At 42.1% G+C, this 19,941-nt stretch overlaps 7 protein-coding genes across 7 annotated transcripts; 2 read left to right on the top strand and 5 right to left on the bottom strand.

The window, feature by feature from the left end:
- The first annotated feature begins 779 nt into the window (after positions 1-779).
- On the top strand, positions 780-2,808 carry LOC128726907 (zinc finger protein 184-like). The gene is made up of 2 exons (XM_053820756.1): positions 780-944; positions 1,039-2,808. The coding sequence occupies exons 1-2, from the start codon at positions 780-782 to the stop codon at positions 2,806-2,808; spliced, it is 1,935 nt and encodes a 644-aa protein (XP_053676731.1).
- Positions 2,809-3,121: 313 nt separating this feature from the next.
- Positions 3,122-4,443, bottom strand: LOC128721446 (alcohol dehydrogenase class-3). Its single transcript, XM_053815202.1, has 2 exons — positions 4,397-4,443; positions 3,122-4,322 (listed from the first exon to the last, which is right to left on the bottom strand). The coding sequence occupies exons 1-2, from the start codon at positions 4,415-4,417 to the stop codon at positions 3,210-3,212; spliced, it is 1,134 nt and encodes a 377-aa protein (XP_053671177.1). The 5' UTR covers positions 4,418-4,443; the 3' UTR covers positions 3,122-3,209.
- Positions 4,444-5,301: 858 nt separating this feature from the next.
- Positions 5,302-6,643, bottom strand: LOC128721445 (probable RNA 3'-terminal phosphate cyclase-like protein). Its single transcript, XM_053815200.1, has 2 exons — positions 5,834-6,643; positions 5,302-5,734 (listed from the first exon to the last, which is right to left on the bottom strand). Exons 1-2 carry the CDS (start codon positions 6,641-6,643, stop codon positions 5,381-5,383), a joined length of 1,164 nt encoding a protein of 387 aa, XP_053671175.1. The 3' UTR covers positions 5,302-5,380.
- A 426-nt stretch (positions 6,644-7,069) lies between these two features.
- LOC128721447 (peroxisome assembly protein 12-A) lies at positions 7,070-8,221 on the bottom strand. Its single transcript, XM_053815203.1, has 4 exons — positions 8,102-8,221; positions 7,553-8,046; positions 7,266-7,487; positions 7,070-7,190 (listed from the first exon to the last, which is right to left on the bottom strand). The coding sequence occupies exons 1-4, from the start codon at positions 8,219-8,221 to the stop codon at positions 7,070-7,072; spliced, it is 957 nt and encodes a 318-aa protein (XP_053671178.1).
- A 153-nt stretch (positions 8,222-8,374) lies between these two features.
- LOC128721452 (serine/arginine-rich splicing factor 1A) lies at positions 8,375-12,196 on the bottom strand. The gene is made up of 5 exons (XM_053815208.1): positions 12,030-12,196; positions 11,577-11,946; positions 11,445-11,512; positions 11,247-11,374; positions 8,375-10,388 (listed from the first exon to the last, which is right to left on the bottom strand). Exons 1-4 carry the CDS (start codon positions 12,194-12,196, stop codon positions 11,284-11,286), a joined length of 696 nt encoding a protein of 231 aa, XP_053671183.1. The 3' UTR covers positions 8,375-10,388; positions 11,247-11,283.
- Positions 12,197-13,746: 1,550 nt separating this feature from the next.
- On the top strand, positions 13,747-15,715 carry LOC128721449 (partitioning defective 6 homolog beta). The gene is made up of 5 exons (XM_053815205.1): positions 13,747-13,809; positions 13,966-14,191; positions 14,852-14,979; positions 15,053-15,150; positions 15,224-15,715. The coding sequence occupies exons 1-5, from the start codon at positions 13,747-13,749 to the stop codon at positions 15,651-15,653; spliced, it is 945 nt and encodes a 314-aa protein (XP_053671180.1). The 3' UTR covers positions 15,654-15,715.
- Positions 15,716-17,632: 1,917 nt separating this feature from the next.
- Positions 17,633-19,262, bottom strand: LOC128721444 (transcription initiation factor TFIID subunit 7). Its single transcript, XM_053815199.1, has 4 exons — positions 19,179-19,262; positions 18,889-19,104; positions 17,893-18,822; positions 17,633-17,830 (listed from the first exon to the last, which is right to left on the bottom strand). The coding sequence occupies exons 1-4, from the start codon at positions 19,260-19,262 to the stop codon at positions 17,789-17,791; spliced, it is 1,272 nt and encodes a 423-aa protein (XP_053671174.1). The 3' UTR covers positions 17,633-17,788.
- Between the last annotated feature and the right edge of the window lie 679 nt (positions 19,263-19,941).

Raw genomic sequence — 19,941 nt, 5'->3', positions numbered from 1 at the left:
AAATAGTCTTAAAATCTTGAAACCGTCAAAATCGAGTCCGTTAATTTATAGCAAAAATCGCGAAAACCCTTTTGAAAACCAAAAATCTCATCTCTTGAAGGTTTTACTACTTAGTTTGTATTAAAACTGTATATTGCTGCTTTATAACATGTTTAGGGGGAATTGGAATTTTGTGGTTGGCTTGAATGCTACGCTTTTGGTAATAATCTTTGCATGCTGTTAGAACTTATGAGCAATTTAGTTCTGTTCTGGTCATTTCAGCTTGTAGGTCAATCTAGTTCAAGTTAAAAAATAGAATAATATATTTTGTATACATTATTCGTAATTTGATATTTGTTTCGCCCTAAATTTCGAAATACTTCTGCCATCTAGTTTCTGTTTTACAGAAATGGAATTGCTGTTCTGAGCTGATGTAAAACCTACAGCCAAACTCATGTCTCTCAATGTGTAGAATGTCAATTAATAATCAAGAATGTTAATTAGTAGCATATTTATGAAATTGAACAGAGATCAAACAAGCAAACACCAGTAATCCAATATATTGTTTAACTATCGGTCAGCATCGTCGACTCAAATAAATTGGGTATAGAGCAAACTATTCAATCTGATGCTATATACAGATACGATTAGGCTGTATCGCTAGTTATGACATTGTGGACGCTACCCGAATTGCAAGCACTGGTTGCACTCTGCGTACAAAATTGGAGCTAACGAAATATTTGTTTATTTACTTTAAACCTACGTGATCGTTGCAATCCAAAAGGAAGTTAGTCTTTAAAATGGACACGCAGGATCTAGAATTAGCCGTATCTCCCGAAGAAATGTGTCGAACGTGTCTGGCGGCAGTCGATAAAGCCCAACTAAAACCAATATTTTGTAATGAAATCTTGGACGGCCGTATAGTAGCTTTCCCAAGTGTACTGGAATTGACGACTGGAGAAAAGGTGAGCAACTATTCAAATATTTAGCAATGTTCATTTTGCTAAATGTCTTTCTGCCTAAAGTTTAACGCTGTTTGTCTTGCTGGAATTGTTACAGTTTGTAAAAAACGACAAGCTACCAAATAACGTTTGCATGGAGTGCAAGGGGAAGCTACTAGATTTGTACATTTTTGTCGGAATGGTCCGCAAATCTAGCAATTTGTTGTATGAAATATTTTCAGTCGAAGCACCCAATTCTTCTAAAGATACGAAGTTCGATACCAGGCACGTGGAAGTACAAACGGAAGAAACAAACGATTCCAAAGATACGTTGTTTAATCTCCATCGAGCACAAACAAATGATATCGAAACACATTCGATAGGAATACAGTGTGAAGAAACCTTTCCGATGCCGGTCGATACCACTGAAATGTCTTGCCAGACAGATGAGCAAATCCAATTGACCGAACAATCCCAAACAAACTGTGAACTTGCCAATGATGTTGATGCTATTAACATGGCGATAATGCCAACCGAGGAAAACACAAATGCGTCTCTAGAAAACGATATTGTGCAGGTAAATTCCCTAGAAGATGGCTCACTCATCAACGACGATGATGATGAACATGGGTACGAAATGATACTGCAAGCTGAGGAGACGAATGGCGAGGCGGAATGTTTCACTTTGCGTCCAATGAAGTCCGATAAAAAGAAGCTTGTTCTTGAGATTAGCTATGGAGCAAGCAAGCAGCAAAAGCTCGAAGAGGCTTTATCGCCTGGAGTAAAAACTGAACAAATATTTTGCAGTTATTGCAATTTTACCGATAGCGTGGAGGCTCTTGAGCAACATATGCAAGTGCATAGGGAAACGCTAGAACTTTGTATAGAATCGATCGACTACTATCGATGCTCCAATTGCTTTACTGTGTCAATTTCCCAAGCGCACTTTGAGCAGCACTTTAACGTTAGTTGTAAGCGCGTGTCATTTGAGGAGTATGTCTACCATTCAGATCTGCACAAACATGAAGCGTTCTATCTCAACGGGATGGACATTTGTGTTCCAAAGCTTAAGACGTTCAAAAAAATAGATAACAAGTACAGCTGCGGTAGTTGCGTGAAATTCACATCCAGCTGTTTCGATACTATGCGGGAGCACGTCCAAAACCACGAGGCAAACGATGATAAAGCAGTGGACATTAATCTGCTTTGGAAGAACAACCATTACGATGAGGTACACGTGTGTGGAATATGCCAAGCACAGTTTCCAGACGCAACGTACATAAGGCAGCACCTTTACTTTCATCAAGATTCGTTTTTCTGCATTTACGAATGCAATGTTATGTTTGTGAGCTTCTTGCGCATGACTCGTCACTTTCAGCGAAAACACTTGCAATGGCCAAGCTGCGCGAAGAAAAGTGCAGTGCGAGAAGGGGAACATCAGTGCAAACAATGTGGGAAAATCCTGACGAACACCGATTCCCTTAAAAATCATCTCAAAAATCATTTCCGTCCGCGCAAGTACGTTTGCACGGTATGCAAAAAATGTTTCACCCAGAAAAGCGACCTAATGATACACTGCCGTATTCACACGGATGAGCGGCCGTATTCTTGCAATTTGTGCAGCAAAAAGTTCCGCACCACCAGCCACCGACGTGACCACATGTTCACGCACGAGGTGGAGAATAAATTTGAGTGCGACATATGCCACAAGCTGTTTAAAGCGAAGCGCATCCTAGCCGGACATCGGAGATTACACACCGGGGAGAAACCGCACAGGTGCGAGATATGCCCGAAATCATTCTCACGGAGGCAACATCTCAAGTTGCACCAGAAAACGCATGATAAACCACAAAGCTCTAATGTGAAGCAAATTAAGAGAGCTGGGTAAACCGAACGATTCAGAAGCTGTAAATAACAAAAAATGAAATACTACTCTCTGTTTTTTCCTTTAACTTATTTGCTTGTAAGTAAAATAATCTCTAAAATTACAAGTCTATCGCGTATCTTCATTGCAAACTAAGGTAAGTAAAATTCGAGAAACGGTTGTTCATGGTTGAATTCATTTTTCTAAAAAATGAATGATAGAACCACGTTACGCGAAGAGCACATACGAAGCCGATTTCGTCGTTTAACTTGCAATATTAAACACGGTTCGAGTACAAAATGCATAAATTTTTATTCATCTTTGCACTTGGTGCCTATTCTTACAAAATCTCATTTATGTGAGGTAGTAGAGTGTAGCACGAAGCTACGTTCTAGCTCGTGAATGAACCAAACCCCATTACACTGTTACAGGTTTATAACCGACCGAATGCTCTTGCCCTCATGCATCAACGTGAATGCATCATTGATCTTTTCCAAACCCATCGTGTGCGTAATGAATTCGTCCACCTTCAGCTGCTTCTGCAGATACTGATCCACAAGTTTCGGCACACTCTCCACGCTCTTCCACCCACCGAAAGCCGTTCCCTTCCAGGTGCGTCCAGTGACCAGTTGGAACGGTCGGGTTGCGATCTCCTTGCCGGATTCCGCAACGCCGACAATCACGGAAACACCCCAACCACGGGTGCACGCTTCCAGTGCAGCTCGCATTGTATTCACGTTACCAACGCACTCGAACGTGTAATCTAAACCACCGTCGGTTTTCTCGACCAATACTTGCTGGATGGGTTCCTTGAAATCATTTGGATTTACAAACTCCGTGCAACCGAACAGTTTGCCAACTTCGAATTTCTCGGGATTAATGTCGACTCCAATGATCCGCGTAGCGCCGGCAGCTTTACATCCCATAACGACCGCCAGGCCGACTGCTCCGAGGCCCCAAACGGCACACGAGCTACCAGCCTCTACCTTGGCCGTATTCAAGGCCGCTCCATAACCGGTTGGAATGCCACAGCCAAGCAGACACACCTTCTCCAACGGAGCACCAGCGTCAATCTTAGCCAGCGATACTTCGGCGACCACAGTGTACTCGGAAAACGTGGACGTTCCCATAAAGTGAAAGACGGGCTTTCCGTTGCACGTGAACCGCGTCGTACCATCCGGCATCAGGCCCTTGCCCTGAGTGGCACGAACCTTCGGGCAGAGATTTGTCTTGGGGCTCTTGCAGAACCGGCACTCGAAGCATTGCGGAATGTACAGTGGAATGACGTGATCACCCGGCTTGAACTTTGTAACACCTTCGCCGACACTCTCCACAACGCCGGCACCTTCATGGCCGAGAATCACTGGGAACACGCCTTCCGAATCGAGTCCACCCAGCGTGTACGCATCCGTATGGCACACTCCGGAAGCGGCAACTTTAATGCGAACTTCACCGGCTTTCGGAGGTGCTACTTCTACCGTTTCGATCGATAGCGGTTGTTTTGGCTCCCAGGCAACAGCTGCCTTGCACTTGATGATCTACAGCCGGAAAAGCAACGCGTAAGCAATATCGTTCGAACGCGATATAATTCTATACAAAAAGAAGGATTTACCTGCCCATCGGTTGAAGTCATGTTTTCCGCAGCGAATTTGTGGCAAAGTTCACAGTCGTAAAGTCCAAAATAACTCCCTAATTTACTCTTTGCTTTTTGACAAGCCGATAAGCCGACAAATCTTTTTTTTATTATTCGTCAAATCGATGGTGCCGTGCGCAACCGGTGCGAACAGTGGGATCGCACGGAAGCAGCCAAAGTCAAATAATTATAACTGAAATGTAATATTTTGATTTTTGATAACCTTTTGATTTCAAAGTCGATTTTCTTAAAAATAAAACTGGTTACTTTTAATTTTCAGTTTATTTGTAGGTTTACTTGTTTTTTTTCATGTCCCAAAAGTATGGGCTTTCATTCCGATCCCACCCATTTGGGTAACCCCTACTCACCTCTAATCTATTTTTTAAATCCTTGCACAGGGCTAGATTCTTACGCTCTTAACCGGCTTTCTCACCCGTTTATCGCTAGCCTATGTTTTGTTTTAACTTTCTAATTTCTACTCGCTTTTCATGAGCTTTTTCTCCATCTCTACTCTTCAACAAATACATTTCTCGTATTCGCCACCCCTTTCGTTTCGTTTTAAAACAACTCATCCCTTTTTTGTCTCGTCTTTGAGGCAAGTGCGTTGGGCGAGCCAATTCCTTCAGCTTACAATAAATAAGGAATTATTTCTGAAGCCTCGCTTTTTGCCTCACCCTTTTAAATTTTAACGATTCCATTACCCCAAAAAAATTTTCCCGCGTTCATGGAATTTCGTTTGGGATGTTATTTATTTAAAGACGGCCTGGCCGTATTTAGATTTGTATAATTATTTGTGAACTGAAAGGCATTTCCTCCCAACAGCTGCTCAGAGCCTTATCTTAGCATAAGTAAGATTAGCATATTTTTTTATTTGTTTATCTCTCTCAATTCTGCTTCAATCAATTATCAATTACACAAAGCCCTTAGACGATTGTTTCTGGTTTCAGAAATCGTAAGAGCACCTTAGTTAACACGTTTGCTAAAGTTACTGTAGCCCACTCCGACACAGGTAGCCATGACCTTGTTTGAGCCAGACAATTCGTCATCGTCCCGGTCGGCTGCTTCATCGCCATCTCCGTTGGCATTTTCAAGCTTGAACGTAATACCGAAAAATTCTCGCAGATGCTGGAGAAAATGGACGGTGTACTGCGATAATGGTCCGATGAGCATTTTGGAGACGTCCTTTTGCGCCAAAGCCATGAATAAAACAACCAGCCACTGGAAGGTAGAATCGACACAGCCACCACGGAACACTTCGTCCAGTAATCTCATTCCCGCCTCTCGGCCAAGCTCTTCCGGAATCGAAGGGTTTCCTTGCTGCGCGAGAGACAAACAAAATAAAGACCAGTATTAGGTAAGCGAAGGCATAAAATTCAACATCTATGAATAGGACCCAACATGTCCTTTTTACGTTACCTCTTCTATCGTTTTACAAACTGCTTCTGCGGAAAACGTGGTACCGTCAGTTGTTTCCGCCACTAGATTGATACCGTATCCGGGGCTGTTTCCTGAGCGCTTTCCCTTGTGTTGATCCGTGTTGATGTAAACATCGGGCAGGAAATTTAGCATCACTCCCTTCGCATGCTCTACGGCCCTGTTTGCCATCGCTGGACTAACTTTGCAACAATAAGCGGTGCCACGAATACGTTTAACCATCGTTTGTTTAGTACACTGCACCGCTTTCAGTGTCTTACGCACCGGGCAACGAAACATTATCTCGCCTCCGCCTCCCGGCATCATGCCACGCTTTAGAATCTTCAATTCAAGGCCTTCATCTACGACCAGGAACCGCTTCAGCGCAGGGAGGGCAGATGCTTTGATGTGATCCACGGAAGGGCTTTCTTTACTGTTCGTAACACCGGTCAGCGTGACTTGGAGCGGCATCTTGCAGAACGGCCCGAGTGCAACCAAAACGTCTAGATAGTAACCAATTCCACGCTCGGTGCTACAATCATGGTGTACTATGCCACCGTGTAAAAGCCCGGGTTGATAGACGAATGAGCATCCGTTGCGATCCACTCTTGTACGTGATCCGTTTGTAAGCTTGTCCAACAGCTGAAGCAAGTTCGTTTCATACTCTTGAAGCCCGGGGTTGGTGTCGTTCAGTGGTCGTATTTCACGGATCTCGATCGGTTTGCCACTTAGTGTAGAAAGCAATAATCGCTGTTTCAAAAAATTGCTCCCATTATATATAAGAAAACTGTTTTCTTTCCCAACACAAGTCATTTTTGTTGCGCGCGCTATTGAATCCTTCGGGCCGCAAAACACGTTGTATCAATGACGGTTTGTCAACAGTATTGTTGTGGTTTTTTTTTTGTTGTGCTTACTCTGTCACCTGATTTGACATTTTTATACTTTCCATAATTCAAAATTCTTGAAACTGCTGCAATTTACAGTAATATGCATTCTTTTAAAATGATCTATTTTTTGACATCGTCCTTACTAATCTTAACACAAACTTGTATCAAATGTTTGATACCATAAATGCAGCTGATGCCAAATTCATAAACTGATAAAAATACCCTACAGCTATCATAGAAATCATGGGAGAAATATTTTTACAATTAAAACAAAGTAAGTTTGCACCCTTTTTATTTTTTCAACCATTGTCCCCATTGTGCTACTCTATACAACTTCTTGCCATAGATTATGCTATTCGTCGTCACCGGTAAAAATTCCAATAAGATCATTAATTGTAGCAGGATACTTTGTGACGGGACATCGACCCTCAGATTGAAGCTGCGTAGTAATGCAACGATAGCAGTACACATATCTGCAAGGAAAGTCCATTCAATAGTTCATTGTGCTTAATATAAGATTGTTTTCCAGCTCGTATCACTAAATTTACCCAGAAACGGATACCGCAGTTGGAATAATAGGCTTTTGCAAGCATATGGGGCACACATTTGCATATTTCAATGCATTTGCATCCAACTCAGGTGCATCAGGAATCGGTAGTTTGGAAAGATCCCCGATATTGGCTTCAGTCTGCCACCATTCGATGAATTGTAGGAAAAATGCCGATAATTCCAGCCAACGCAGAATGGCAGCGCTCATCACCGTTGCAATCCTGTGGTATGAAATATAATCTATTAGAATGGTTTTAACAGGAAGCAGTAGGATGAAATTACTTACCTTACTTTTCCCTTTAGCATGTCTTTAAATGACCAACTTTCCTCTTCTTCCGATAAATAGGTTAAACCTAGTCTTAGAATCCCAAGCGAAGGAGAGTGGTTTTGTGTGACATTAGCCAAATAACACACATAGTTAATCAATTTTAAGCTCTCGTAGCAGGCCTTCAGGTACGGTTGGAATCGGAACATCCATCGTCGAAAAGTGGATACATGTTTTGCATTTTCATAATCGTCTTTCCAACGAGCGCATTCTTTTTCGAGCTTGCGGATGGCATATGGTATCAGTACAAGTACTACGAAAGACCAGTTTCGATCTTTAGTGCTAAAGGTTTTACTTCGCAATGATATCCTGGTGAGACCATAAAACACTTCCGCAAGCGAACCACTGTATCGTTTCAGGTAATATCCTTGCACAAAGCTATCGAACAGCAAGTAAAATTCGTCATAGTAACGGACAAATCCTCCAAAGACAGTAGGCTTTGCTGTAGATAAAAACTGAAGCAAACGCATAAATATACAAAGAAACAACATACTTTTTCCACATACTCACGTCAACGACCCTTTTTATCGCAGGATAGAATGTTACATGAAGTGAATCTGCGGCTAACACCTCAAACAGAGAAGCTTTCAATTCAATGTTCGGCGTAATGTGAGCACCTCTTGCCGCCATCCTTGATGTTTACGTTTTCTTTTTGGATCAGCTGTCAAACCCACGTCTTTCGTAGCCCTTCGGATGCGTGAACCATCTCAGCTGATAACCTCCGTTAACGTGTTTTTCGGAGGATTAATAAAAGCGTCAACTCATGGCGTTTTTTGTGTGTTAAAATCATACTCTGTTGCAACTTTATTAGCATTACCACCACTCAAACATGATTAGGCTATTGCGTTCATATTGTATACTTCTGTTGACAATCTTTAGTGCCCTTAAACCCAAGATCCGTACCGTTTTATGCTGCGTGCAATTACTTACGATTAGCGCAATACCTTAATTCGATTTTCCATTTAACGGTCGTGCCGGCTGCATCTCCATCTATATCGAGTTTGATAAAATCACCAGTAAAAAAAATCTTACCGTTAGCATCCTAAACGTGTTTTGTAAATGCATCCTGTTAGAAATGGTTTGAATTAAATGATCAATTCCACGGACCATTTACGAAGCACATGTGCGATAGGATTAGGGAATTTGGACATGATACTCCAGCATGCGAACATTTGAAAACAAAACAGTCGAAACGTTTTGAAGAAAGTCTAACGGAAAAAAATGGAGTGAGGAGGCTGGTATTGAATTCATATATCACCTCTTGCTCCAAGCTAGAACTGCTAAAATGCGGGGTAGTTGAACAGTGACAAATAGTCAAGAAGACGACATGGAGAAAGTTGTGAAAATACAATTAAAAGCTACAGGAAGGAAAGAAAATGTAATAATAAAAATCTGCGTTTTTTTACCAAACGAATGCACATTGCATTTCCAACGTCGATCCAATCTATGATTAGCATTTGCCAAGGTGAGAGTGTGTGTTTGTGGTTTTCTTCCATTTATGAACCGTTCCTTTCTACCATACGATGGTGTTTAAGCGGCAGCAGAAGCATTTGAGATCGGTTGCCATTCCATTCGCACAAATGCATACAATAGGTGCCAAATGTGCGTTTACGACGATCCAGAAAGACCAATCCTGCAAGGCAAAACTATCCACATCCCACGTCGTCCAGCGATGGAAAAATAGTTTGGCAAGTTGGATCAAGGCGACGAAATGCGTTCCATGCACAAACATACCAGATAAAACACTGCTTTTCCTCGCGGTTCCTTCCTCCAACGGTGATCCACGAATCCAAATGCAAACGAATTACAGCGAAAAGTAATTCTAAATCCATCCTCTTCTATTTTTGTGGCCAAAAACATTTCCTTCCATTCCTTCCTGTGCAACTCCAGTCCCTCGGTGGTGTCCGGATTTCATAAATCTTATGTTCCACTGTTTCCCACTGCATTCCCACGGTTGAAAATCAATTACTCACACATTTCCTACTAGTCATGAGAAAGAGTTGCTGGAGCAATATCCCAATGGTCGGATATCAGTCCATAAGGCTCCATTATCGCTTGTTATGACGGAACGTTACACACTGTTCCTTCTTTCCGGATAATCCTTTAGACACATTGCCAAAGACATCAGAGCGATCCCACACCGCACTCGTTCCGGGCTCGTGAGCAAGGGGAAGCGCACCTTACTTTAAAATCCTGACCGAGATCCTGAGAATCCAACACGGTGCGTGAATGATCCTTCATTTTCGTTTCGATTTCCGAGGTTATATCCTGCCTGCATTGAATGGGTTTCACTAGGTTCATAATGCAACATTATTCAGTTTAACCAGCACACACATACACATCCTGATGGTGTGCGAAATTTCTAGCTGACATTCTAAATACATTCACCATTTGGAAATTGGGAATCATGAATTTCAGCATCTCTGAATGTTTGCTCTCGAGGACAACAAATAATGCAACCCTCGAGTGCTAATCCAACGCCATTTTAAATTATGTTTGTAACTCAAAATTGCACAAAACGGCGGCACATAGAGTTACAAAGTTAATTAAAACAAAATGCAATCTCCAAGAAAGAACAGACGTCTAGGCGTGTTCTTTGGTTTCGAGACGAATTGCTGGCGTCCTGAAGATGGGTCCGGCTAAGCAAAGTTCAACGTCGGTTGCTATCAGCCCACGACATGATACATTATACGGATACGATACGACTCCCGCCATACCGGAGAAACTTTTTGCATTTCCTCATTGAATCTCTGTTGTATCCTTTCAAATTTATCACATTCTATCAATCCTCTAGACCCTGTCAGGAAAAAGAATAAAATAGAATGTTTAGTGTGATTCCGTTCAGCATTAATCGTTATGAATCATTTTATAGTGAATGTTGCTAAGAAGATTGTGTTAGTACAGAAATCCAGCAGTTATCGTTTGCATCCCATACAACTAGGACCCGTTTGCCATCATCACTAAGTGTCGAGTGATGATACCTGACTGGCATTATCTTCCTCAGTCACCATTATTATCATAACACGGTGGGTGGCGTTAAACGTTCAAGTTACGAAAAATTAAACGTACAGTTGGATGCACAGTTGCGTACAGCGGCACGGGCGATACAGTTTGTCGTGGAAATGAAGTTAAACGCACTAGATTACCTCAACGGACGCGCACATTATTGCCTTTTGATGCTGCACACCCCTACCCGCTCCTACAGCTATAAAGATATTCCCTGATTATTACATTATTTGCTTTTGCTTTCATTTTCCCCGATGTGAGGAATGATGCTCGTTCTGACAAACATACAATATTTTTTCCGATTTTGTTTTACAATATTTAGATTGCTTGTTTAAGATTTGTCAATTCAAAAAAACTTGAATCACCAATTATTATGCTTGGTCTGGCCGAACATGGGCACAACTGTTGTCGTAAAACCGAGAATGTTATTTAAACTATTGATTGATTGATTTAAAGCAATGAAAGTAATAAAAGATTTATCAACACAACCAACACATGAAGGAAGGTGTGTCAGGCAAAGTAATACTATTACTAAACTATTAAACCAATGGCCAATCCAGATTCCGTCAGACATTTCTTTTCTCTTCTGGGAAATTATGTGTTCTTTTGCGTAAAATGGAGAATAGAAGCATATTTAGCATTTAATTACTTTAGACTCCATCGGAACAAAACACCTTAGCGATTGTTCAGTTGTATGAGCGAGAGCGGGATCTAGATACGCTCCGTTGTACCGGTGAGTATGTCGGAGTTCCCCTTCGCCTACGGGGTGAATACGATCTAGGAGGATCGAAAAACGAAAGGCAATGAGAAATATATATACATTTGAATATAAAGTTTTTGTACATACCTATCTCTGTAATCTCGTTTATCGTCATTTCCAGAATCCTCCCGCACATGAATGTAGGCAACCTCGCCCTATATGAAGAAAACTCAACATTACTAACACTTCGACAACGGCACTACCAGCTCGTTGGCTTACCTCATGTGAACGAAACCGGGAATCGTCAAGCTTTTTGATGGCATATTTCATGTCCTCGTGGCGAAGAAACTCGACCACTCCAGTTCCGTCTTTATACACGTCCGTAAAACATACGTCCCCAGCTTCTCGCATGTGATCTTTCAGATCCTGCCATGATCCAGACGATGGCAATCCGGAAACCATCACCCGGAATTGTGTGCGTCGTGCCGGTGGCCCGCGATTTCCGCGATCTCCGCGACTATTACGGTCACTGTTTCCTTGACGACTACCCCGATAACTTCCAGGGCCGCCGCCCCTAGGAAATTCCACGCGCAGTCGGTACCCATCGTAGTCATAGCCGTCACGTGCCTTCACCGCATCGTCGGCATCGCTGCAATAGCACAATACAAGAATCCGCAAGTTAATTGAGCGGTCCGTAATTATAGTTCTACGCAGCAAATCAAGATAACATACCGAGCATCTTCAAACTCGACGAAAGCAAATGGCGGCCCTCTGCGGTTTTTCAGATCCACGAATGTTACTTTTCCGAACTTGTGAAACAGATCCTGTATATCCTTAGTTCTAATGTCGGGCGGTAAATTGCCGACATATATTCTACATTCGTTTCGTCCGTGCGACATGTTTACTTATGATCAAGGTTTATTTTTTCTCACGAAACCGCTTGTAGAGGCAATAAAGAACGCTTGAACACCGACGACTCGCTTGGAAAACTCGAGTTTTGATTAGGCCACAGCTACACGCTTCAACAAACTCGTTGACATAACACTGACATTTCGGTTTGAGGCTTTTTTTAAATCGGTTTAACAAAGCGAATTAATGTATTTTATTGCCAGTGGACATTACCATTACACGTAGTTCCAGAACTAGATCCATTCGAAAGCTGATTACTTATTATACTTTACATTATATTACGTATTTACTTATCCAGCGCTACAAATACTTAATGGGTTTCATCTTTATAGGCATTTGTCGTGAGAATTTTACTGACTGGGATATAGCAGGTCCTTTTTTTACTGTGTTTTCATAGCTTATAATAGCTCATTCTTTGTCCTTTCACACAAACGAGTCAAAATACTATTATATTCCTCTCAAACCTGGTATATAGGGTTTCGTTTGCTTTAAACAAAGTCCATTGCTTAGATGCCTGTGTAAGTACTGTAACTATACCATTTTGTATTGCTTCATCTTCATCCACCATGGCAGGATTTTTAAGTCAAGAATTTTCTTCAACATGTTGTATTATCTAGCAGCTATAAGTATGTTGGCGTATATTTCAATATCAGTATATTTATCAGACTTTTTAATCGAAGTACGGGAAGTTTTGTATGACTAATAGACGGTGGCCATGATCTTTTTAATGAATCCTGGTAAGACTGGCCACGATTTCAAAGAAGCTTAAAAGGCCTTCAAATTTTACCCTAACTATACTATTGTATGCTGCTTTTAAATCTTTCAAGAAATGCAATGACTGGCTAAAAGCTGTTGGCAAAATATTTTAAAATTGAAAGCATTGAACACCAGACCATAAACATTCTGTTAGACAAGCTCGGCTCTTGCGTTGTCAAATTTTTTCGTTCCCGTTTATTCGATTTCACATACAAAAAAAGGCCAGCCGTGTAATGAAGCTGCAATAGCGCGTTTGTGTTTTCCATTGACGAGAAAATTGTTTTTCGTTTGTTATTTTTGTAGGCATCGCTTTTCATTGTGCTCTTTCGTCAAACTGTCCGCCTCGTTGAGGTAGACATTCTGTGATAATACGGCTAGATTTCGGAAGCGCAAATTGCTGCACACCCTTGGCGAACAAGCCTTATCCCCCGGTGATTGCGAATAACTTATGTCTGTTCATTGTCGTGTGACTCCGTTTGACCAGTCCGTTTTGCATAGTTTCTCCCGCGGTGCGTCTCGTGATATCGCGAATTGACCCGGAAAACCTTTGTATTGTTTTACTACGTGTCTATGTTGCATTTACCAAAGGTGATAGGAATTTGAAAATAAGTGCATTGCGGCCAATAGAAACCAAAGTACAAGATCGTGGCACAGAAACGGGCTACATACGATTTGACTCTTTTGGCTGCTCATATATCTCCTCAATTCCTTCCCTGAATCTGTGTAATTTTGTAATTTTTTAACCAACAATTCTGCGAATTAAATGATTGTACATGAGTGAAAAATGTCGAAAAGCAAAACCGCTCACCCGAAACTCGATAGTGATCGTGTAGAAATAAAGTCAAAGGTAAATATCATTATCTCATGTCTGCTGTCCTGGATTTCTCAATCATTAGTGTTTATCACTAATGTGCTCCGGTTGTGTAAAGTGGTTAAAGTATTTATGCATTCAATTCTAAACTTGTGTCGTTTTTCCGTGCTCACAAAATAAAATCGTCATCAGTTTGACGCCGAATTCCGACGATGGTCCGTGAAACGTTCCGAACAACATTCCTTTGAAGAATTCCAGTCGCTAATAGAGCGGCTCCACAAACTCGATCGCTCCCAGCTGCTCGTCTCATACATCGATCCACGGGACAACGATCTGCTACCGATCAACAATGATGACAACTTTGGTAGGGCCCTTACGACGGCACGGCCCTTGCTGCGCGTAATCATACAGAAGAAAGGTACGTACAAAGCCGGAGAAGGGTGGACCGGATGAAGGAAACTTCCTCTCCACTTCCGAACTCGTGCAATAGCCATCGTAAGTGCCTTGCGGATAAGAACGCCCTTCTAGCGAAGCGAACGACAGTGGCGACGTTCCGAATGATTCATGCATTGCTCCGGCTCCACTCATCATCATCGTCATTGGCGCGTTTGCTACTCCCTTTACGGCAACTGCACCGTTAGCCAATGGATGGATGGAATGGAGTTGGTTGATTGATTGGATGGGTGTGAGATGGAATGATTATCAGTACTGTACATCACTGCAATCTGGCAAACCGACCAACCACGTTGATCGAGGTCATCCAGCGATCGTAAATCGAAATAATTCGTGCGTTTCAACATACTGGCTTACTTCTCGCCGTGGCCCGTTCAGTCGGAAGCCGATCTCACTATTAATTTTGTTAATTAATTTTACGTTAGACAAAATGCTGCTAAATGGCGGTCCTATTTCGCGCGCTGGATACGAATAGTTTTCCAGTACGTTCGGTACGATAAAGTAGGCAGTTACAATGTACACAATTTTGAAATTTATACCATCGATATGGTACAGCAATTACCTTTTCTTAGAACATCCAGCAGGTTGTTGATATTAATTGGCTTTGAAATTATTATTTTTGCAGGAGATAGTATCGAGGAGCGTACGGGATACGGTACAATAAGGCCAAGAAATCTCATCAGTAGTATTCTAGGACAAACGCCTGTAAAGCAGAAAGGATTGGCAATATCGAATCCGCACGACTTTCGACAGGTAAGCGAGTTCAACACAACGGGCTTTCTATCAGACTAAACAACAAAGCGTCCCACATGTACTTTCGATGTAGGTATCCGCTATCATTGATGTCGATATTGTCCCAGAGACATGCCGCCGGGTGCGTCTGCTCAAACATGGCAGCGAAAAACCATTAGGATTCTACATTCGGTAACTGCTCGAAACAACGATTGATGTTGGTTCCCACGTGTAATCGTTTATACAATTTTTCCCTCTTTACTAGCGATGGCACATCTGTTCGGGTTACGTCCAACGGTCTCGAAAAGCTGCCTGGAATCTTCATTTCCCGACTTGTGCCCGGCGGTTTAGCGGAAAGTACCGGCTTGCTGGCGGTTAATGATGAGGTGCTGGAAGTGAACGGTATCGAGGTGTTGGGTAAAACGTTGGACCAAGTGACGGACATGATGGTTGCCAACAGCTCAAATCTGATCATCACCGTAAAGCCCGCCAACCAACGTACTCTGGCTCCGCCGCGGCGGGGATCCTTCTCGCGCAATAGTCAGCTGTCTGGTGGGTCGCACCAGTCGCAACACACGACGGGTTCGGACGAAAATGATCAGGATGATCAGGACGAAGTAGTGGACCTCATCGAAGCGGTTACGCTTGAGGAGAGCAATCTCATCTCCCAAAAGGACGGAGTGCTGCATTTGTAAGATCGTTCCGCTTGCAGCATAAGAAAGTGTGAATGGTTTGGTGTGATCGTCAACTTTTCTCATTCCGCGCCCTCGAATGGTATCTCGTTCTCTGAGCGATGTAGCTTCATTTTTTTAAATGACTACTTTTGTAGTCGTCGTGTACTATTTGACGAGTCTGCCAAAATGTATTGTGTAGTCTTCCAACGAAAGGAAGCTACCCGGGGAGTGTCAAGTGCCTGGGAGTGCTCAAGATTATCAAGCGATAATGATGTTTAAGCCTTTTGATGGAGCGGTTATTTTTTTTTACTTGATGCGATGCGATCATATTAAGAAAAATGTTGTACGAATGAAAGGCACGCATTTCAACGCAGATTCATACATTTTATACGTACATATACAATGCAAGCGATTGTGGAATCAGAAATGTGGAATCATTTTTAATAGCCGATTTCCATCGGATGGTGCAACAACTCTACTAAAGGCAAACGTTGTAAGTTTTTGATTCGTTGTGATAGAAATCAAGCAGTGGAACCAGACAGAGAGCTAGCAGACAGATTTTAAAATTATGTGTAAAGTTGAACTGTATTTGTGCCGTGCCTTTCCGCTTCATCAGCGGAAAATGCGATATTTTGTGCAGTCATTCCGCGGCATGAAGCATATTTGTAGGAAAATATTGAAGAGGTAGCCAATGCAAAACTACTCGTTAGGAGAAACCATCAAGAATAACAAAAAAAAGTACTTAAGAGCTTGAAACGATCAATTAAGATATCTTTTTTTGAGGCAGCCGATGTATTCTAACGTCTACTTAAAGCAAAACACGCAGTACTTAATCGAACAACAGTGTATTAAAAAAAAGAATGGTGCAAAAATTACACAATGAAAAATTGCTCCATATCTTTGACGACTTCTAGGCAAAATGGCTAAATTGCATGATGGAGAAGAAGGACTTTCTGTGAGCGAACGGTGTGTGATTAAATTATGAAAACGCACTACCGCGACGATATCGTGGAAGGGATTTAAAAACGAGATTACGCGGAAACAATTACGATCGGCTCTTCTCGAGAAAGCAGCAAACACAGCTAAACACACGCGTTGGCCTTATTATCCAAATACCAAATAAATTATCAAGTTCGGAGTTGTTAATGAGGCGTTTGTAAAGCATTCCAGACCTATTTTTATAGGCAGGAGGAGGGTGGTTTATATCATCACTACAAAGAGGAACGGAAAGGGAGCGAGGAAAAGAGCTGAGGATAGGGAGGGAGTGTGGAGTATTAATACGATGTTAAGAGAAAGTTGTAGCAAGACGCAGATAACCGAAACCGAAGAAAGCATGTCCTTCGAATTTTGGAGGGCGTAAGCGCACTATGAGCTGCATTGTTCGGCATACGAACTACTAACATCAAGCAGCATGAAGTCGTGCAAAACTGGTGCAAACGTTATATAACCGTTATTGTAATTTTATCAGTCTTTACCCCGGAATACCGGATATAATCGCCGCTGGTCTGTTTCTCTTCTTCTAGATCGTTCCTGTCCAAGAAATACATTCCAAAACCATCGTTTTTTTTCGAGCATACTGCCCCATCTATATACGCAAACATTATTATACAGTATTTTTGTTATTATTCGCATAGTTGTAGTATACTTAGGTAGCGATAATGGCAGAGGATAGGCAATGCAAACAAACACCTTTTTGCTTCACTGGGGCAATTATTCAAATTTTTGCAAATTATACTCACTAGCGTCGCTTGGGCATGCTCGAAAGAGATGTGAATTATTCGAACCCAAGTAACGTTGCGTACAACGCTGACCAGAAACAAAAACCCAATTGCCTTATGCGTAGAAAACGTCCACTGTCGTAGCAGGAAGAGAACCAAGCTGTAGGGCAATACAGATACCCATTCCGATGCAACACATTCCGTACAGAGTCGTAGATAGAGTGTTGGGATCTTTAAAACAACTGTTTACAGATAAAATATATTAAAAACATTTTACGGATCAAATTGGCCGTGGCGTGGTTTTATTATTCTAAGTGCGTACGAACACATTATGCAACAACCTTTTATGTTTGCATATGTTATCTATAAACCATGAAAAAATGCAGCAGGGGAGTTTTACGGGTGAAATTTCATTTGCACCATCGGAACATCGACACTCTAGTCCAAGTTGTACTTTGCTCCGGTTTGAAGATCTAGGATCTGGAATCACAAAACGGAACACGTGAGCAAGTCGCACGTATGTTTGCGTTTTACTCTCTTACCTCTTTCTCTTTGTCTTCAATCTCCATCAGCAGACTGTCCAGTTTATCTTGCAATCGTTGCCTCAGCGTTTGGTTTTCGATCGTACGAATTTCTTGCTCCTTTTGATTACGCTGCGTCTTGAGGTCGCTTATTTGACGCTGCAGCTCATATATGCGAGCATTGTTGTTTGTGCTGGCGGTGGCACTATTGGCATTGCTGTTCTGACTGTTCCCGAAACCTCCTGGTGGCATGTCGGACGAATCATTATCGGAATCCAACCTGGAATTTTCGCCCTGGAAAAAGGACATCGATTTGGATCCGCCGCCACTCGACATTTCGGATCGGCGGGCAGCACGGAATCCGCTGCTTGAACCGGCACCGCTAAACATGCTCTTGTTAAACTCCAACACAGGATTTCGTTCCGATTGCTGGGTTCCTTGAAACGAGCTAGAGTCGGACAATCGGCTGTCATCAGCTTCCGCCGACAGTCTGCTGCTTTCGTCGATGTCAATGTTTTTGTTGATTGGATTATCCTCGTCGTCGGAATCGGAAACTTCTTCGCCAAAAATGTCATGCTCGCCGACATCCTTGTTGAGCCCGCCCTTTTTGGCGTTCTTCGAAGGGCTCTTGTTTGGTGCTCCCGTATCCGTGCCCGATCCTGGGGAGGGCTTGTTTGGATCTTCGTCTTCAGTAATGAGTTCCCACTTAACGTTCACGGCTTCATTATCGACACGCAGCAATCGTTTCACTTCCTTCTCGATTTCAGGTGCTTCGACGTATTTTTTCTTCAACGTCTTGCGAAAACGACGTTTACGAATGTTTTTACAAGGCGGGGTGATGCCGTGAGGCCACAGAAACTTTTTGTCGACCTTGTTTGGGTCTTTCTTTTTGTTCTTGTTTGGTGATTCTTCCTCCGCTGACTGCTGTTCCGGTTCTTCCTTACAAATCATCTGTGAAAGAATGGCATATAATGACGGACTGGCCGTTACCATAAATCATTAGTAGAAAAACCTTACCATTTGACAAATGTCCGCTGTTTTGTAAAAGTTTTTGGAATCGATAGTTTTTAACGATTCTATAATGGTTGGCAGATCAACAACCTTCGCATGAAGCAACCAGTGGTCGAAACGTACTTCGCCATATCGTAGATCATTTTCCAATCTGATGAATAGTCGATCCTTTAAATTATTTGCCCCACTTTGGATCGCCTCTCGCAAGGCAGCAGCTGGTTCCTACAGGTGCGAAACAGTTTTCAAAGAAGGTATTATCAATGGATCATATGAACATAACTCGAGAAGAACTTTACCTTAGGCATTCGCATAATGATTTGCGTTTCCAGTTCTGCACCATCATCCTTTTTAGTTTCCACTTTAACAGGCTTATCAGGCATTGTTGCTGGTATTTTGAAGCCGTTGTATTTAGATAAACCAAGCTTTTAGGTATGTTGCAGTCGCTAAAACAGTCTGAACAGTGGCGTCTTCTTGTTTCTGCTAGGTGGAATGTAGCCCGAGGTGCTAGGTTGGATGTTGAATACCCCTAGAGGCCACTTCATATATATTCAAAGATTTATCACTTCCTTGTTGGCTCGTCTCGCTGAATTCATATGCCCTTCGATAGATTGGATTGGATTTGGTTTTCTATGGTTTATTGGCTTGATTGGTTTGTTTGTTTTGGTTTATTTTGGATGGTTTGGTTGGATTGTTAGGTTTAGTTGGTTAGTTTGATTGGTTTGGTGGTTTGAAGTTCCTATTACAGTAGGCTTGTGTCTATACTTGATTCTTCATTGCTGTGGATTTCCTCATATTGCTATTATTATTTATTTAAGCACGGCCAGGCCCTATTTAAATTTCCTCATATTGTTGATTTTTGCGAAATTTATTATCTTTTTCAAAGTTTTATCGTTAGGGTTCCTCCAGTCCGCTTGTAGTTTTTGGTAGCATAAGGGTTTTTCTTCTACCTTTATAATATTTCCAGCAAAAGAAGATTTCAGGTACTTGAGATCCTCGTTTCAGGTACTTTACACATATCACAGTCTCCACTGGTTTCTATTTCCATGACACTCAGCTAAT

The sequence above is a fragment of the Anopheles nili genome, chromosome 2, assembly GCF_943737925.1.
Source record: "Anopheles nili chromosome 2, idAnoNiliSN_F5_01, whole genome shotgun sequence".
Lineage (NCBI taxonomy): Eukaryota > Metazoa > Arthropoda > Insecta > Diptera > Culicidae > Anopheles > Anopheles nili.
The sequence above is the reverse complement of the archived record's forward strand: the minus strand, read 5'-3'. Positions and strand labels throughout refer to the sequence as shown.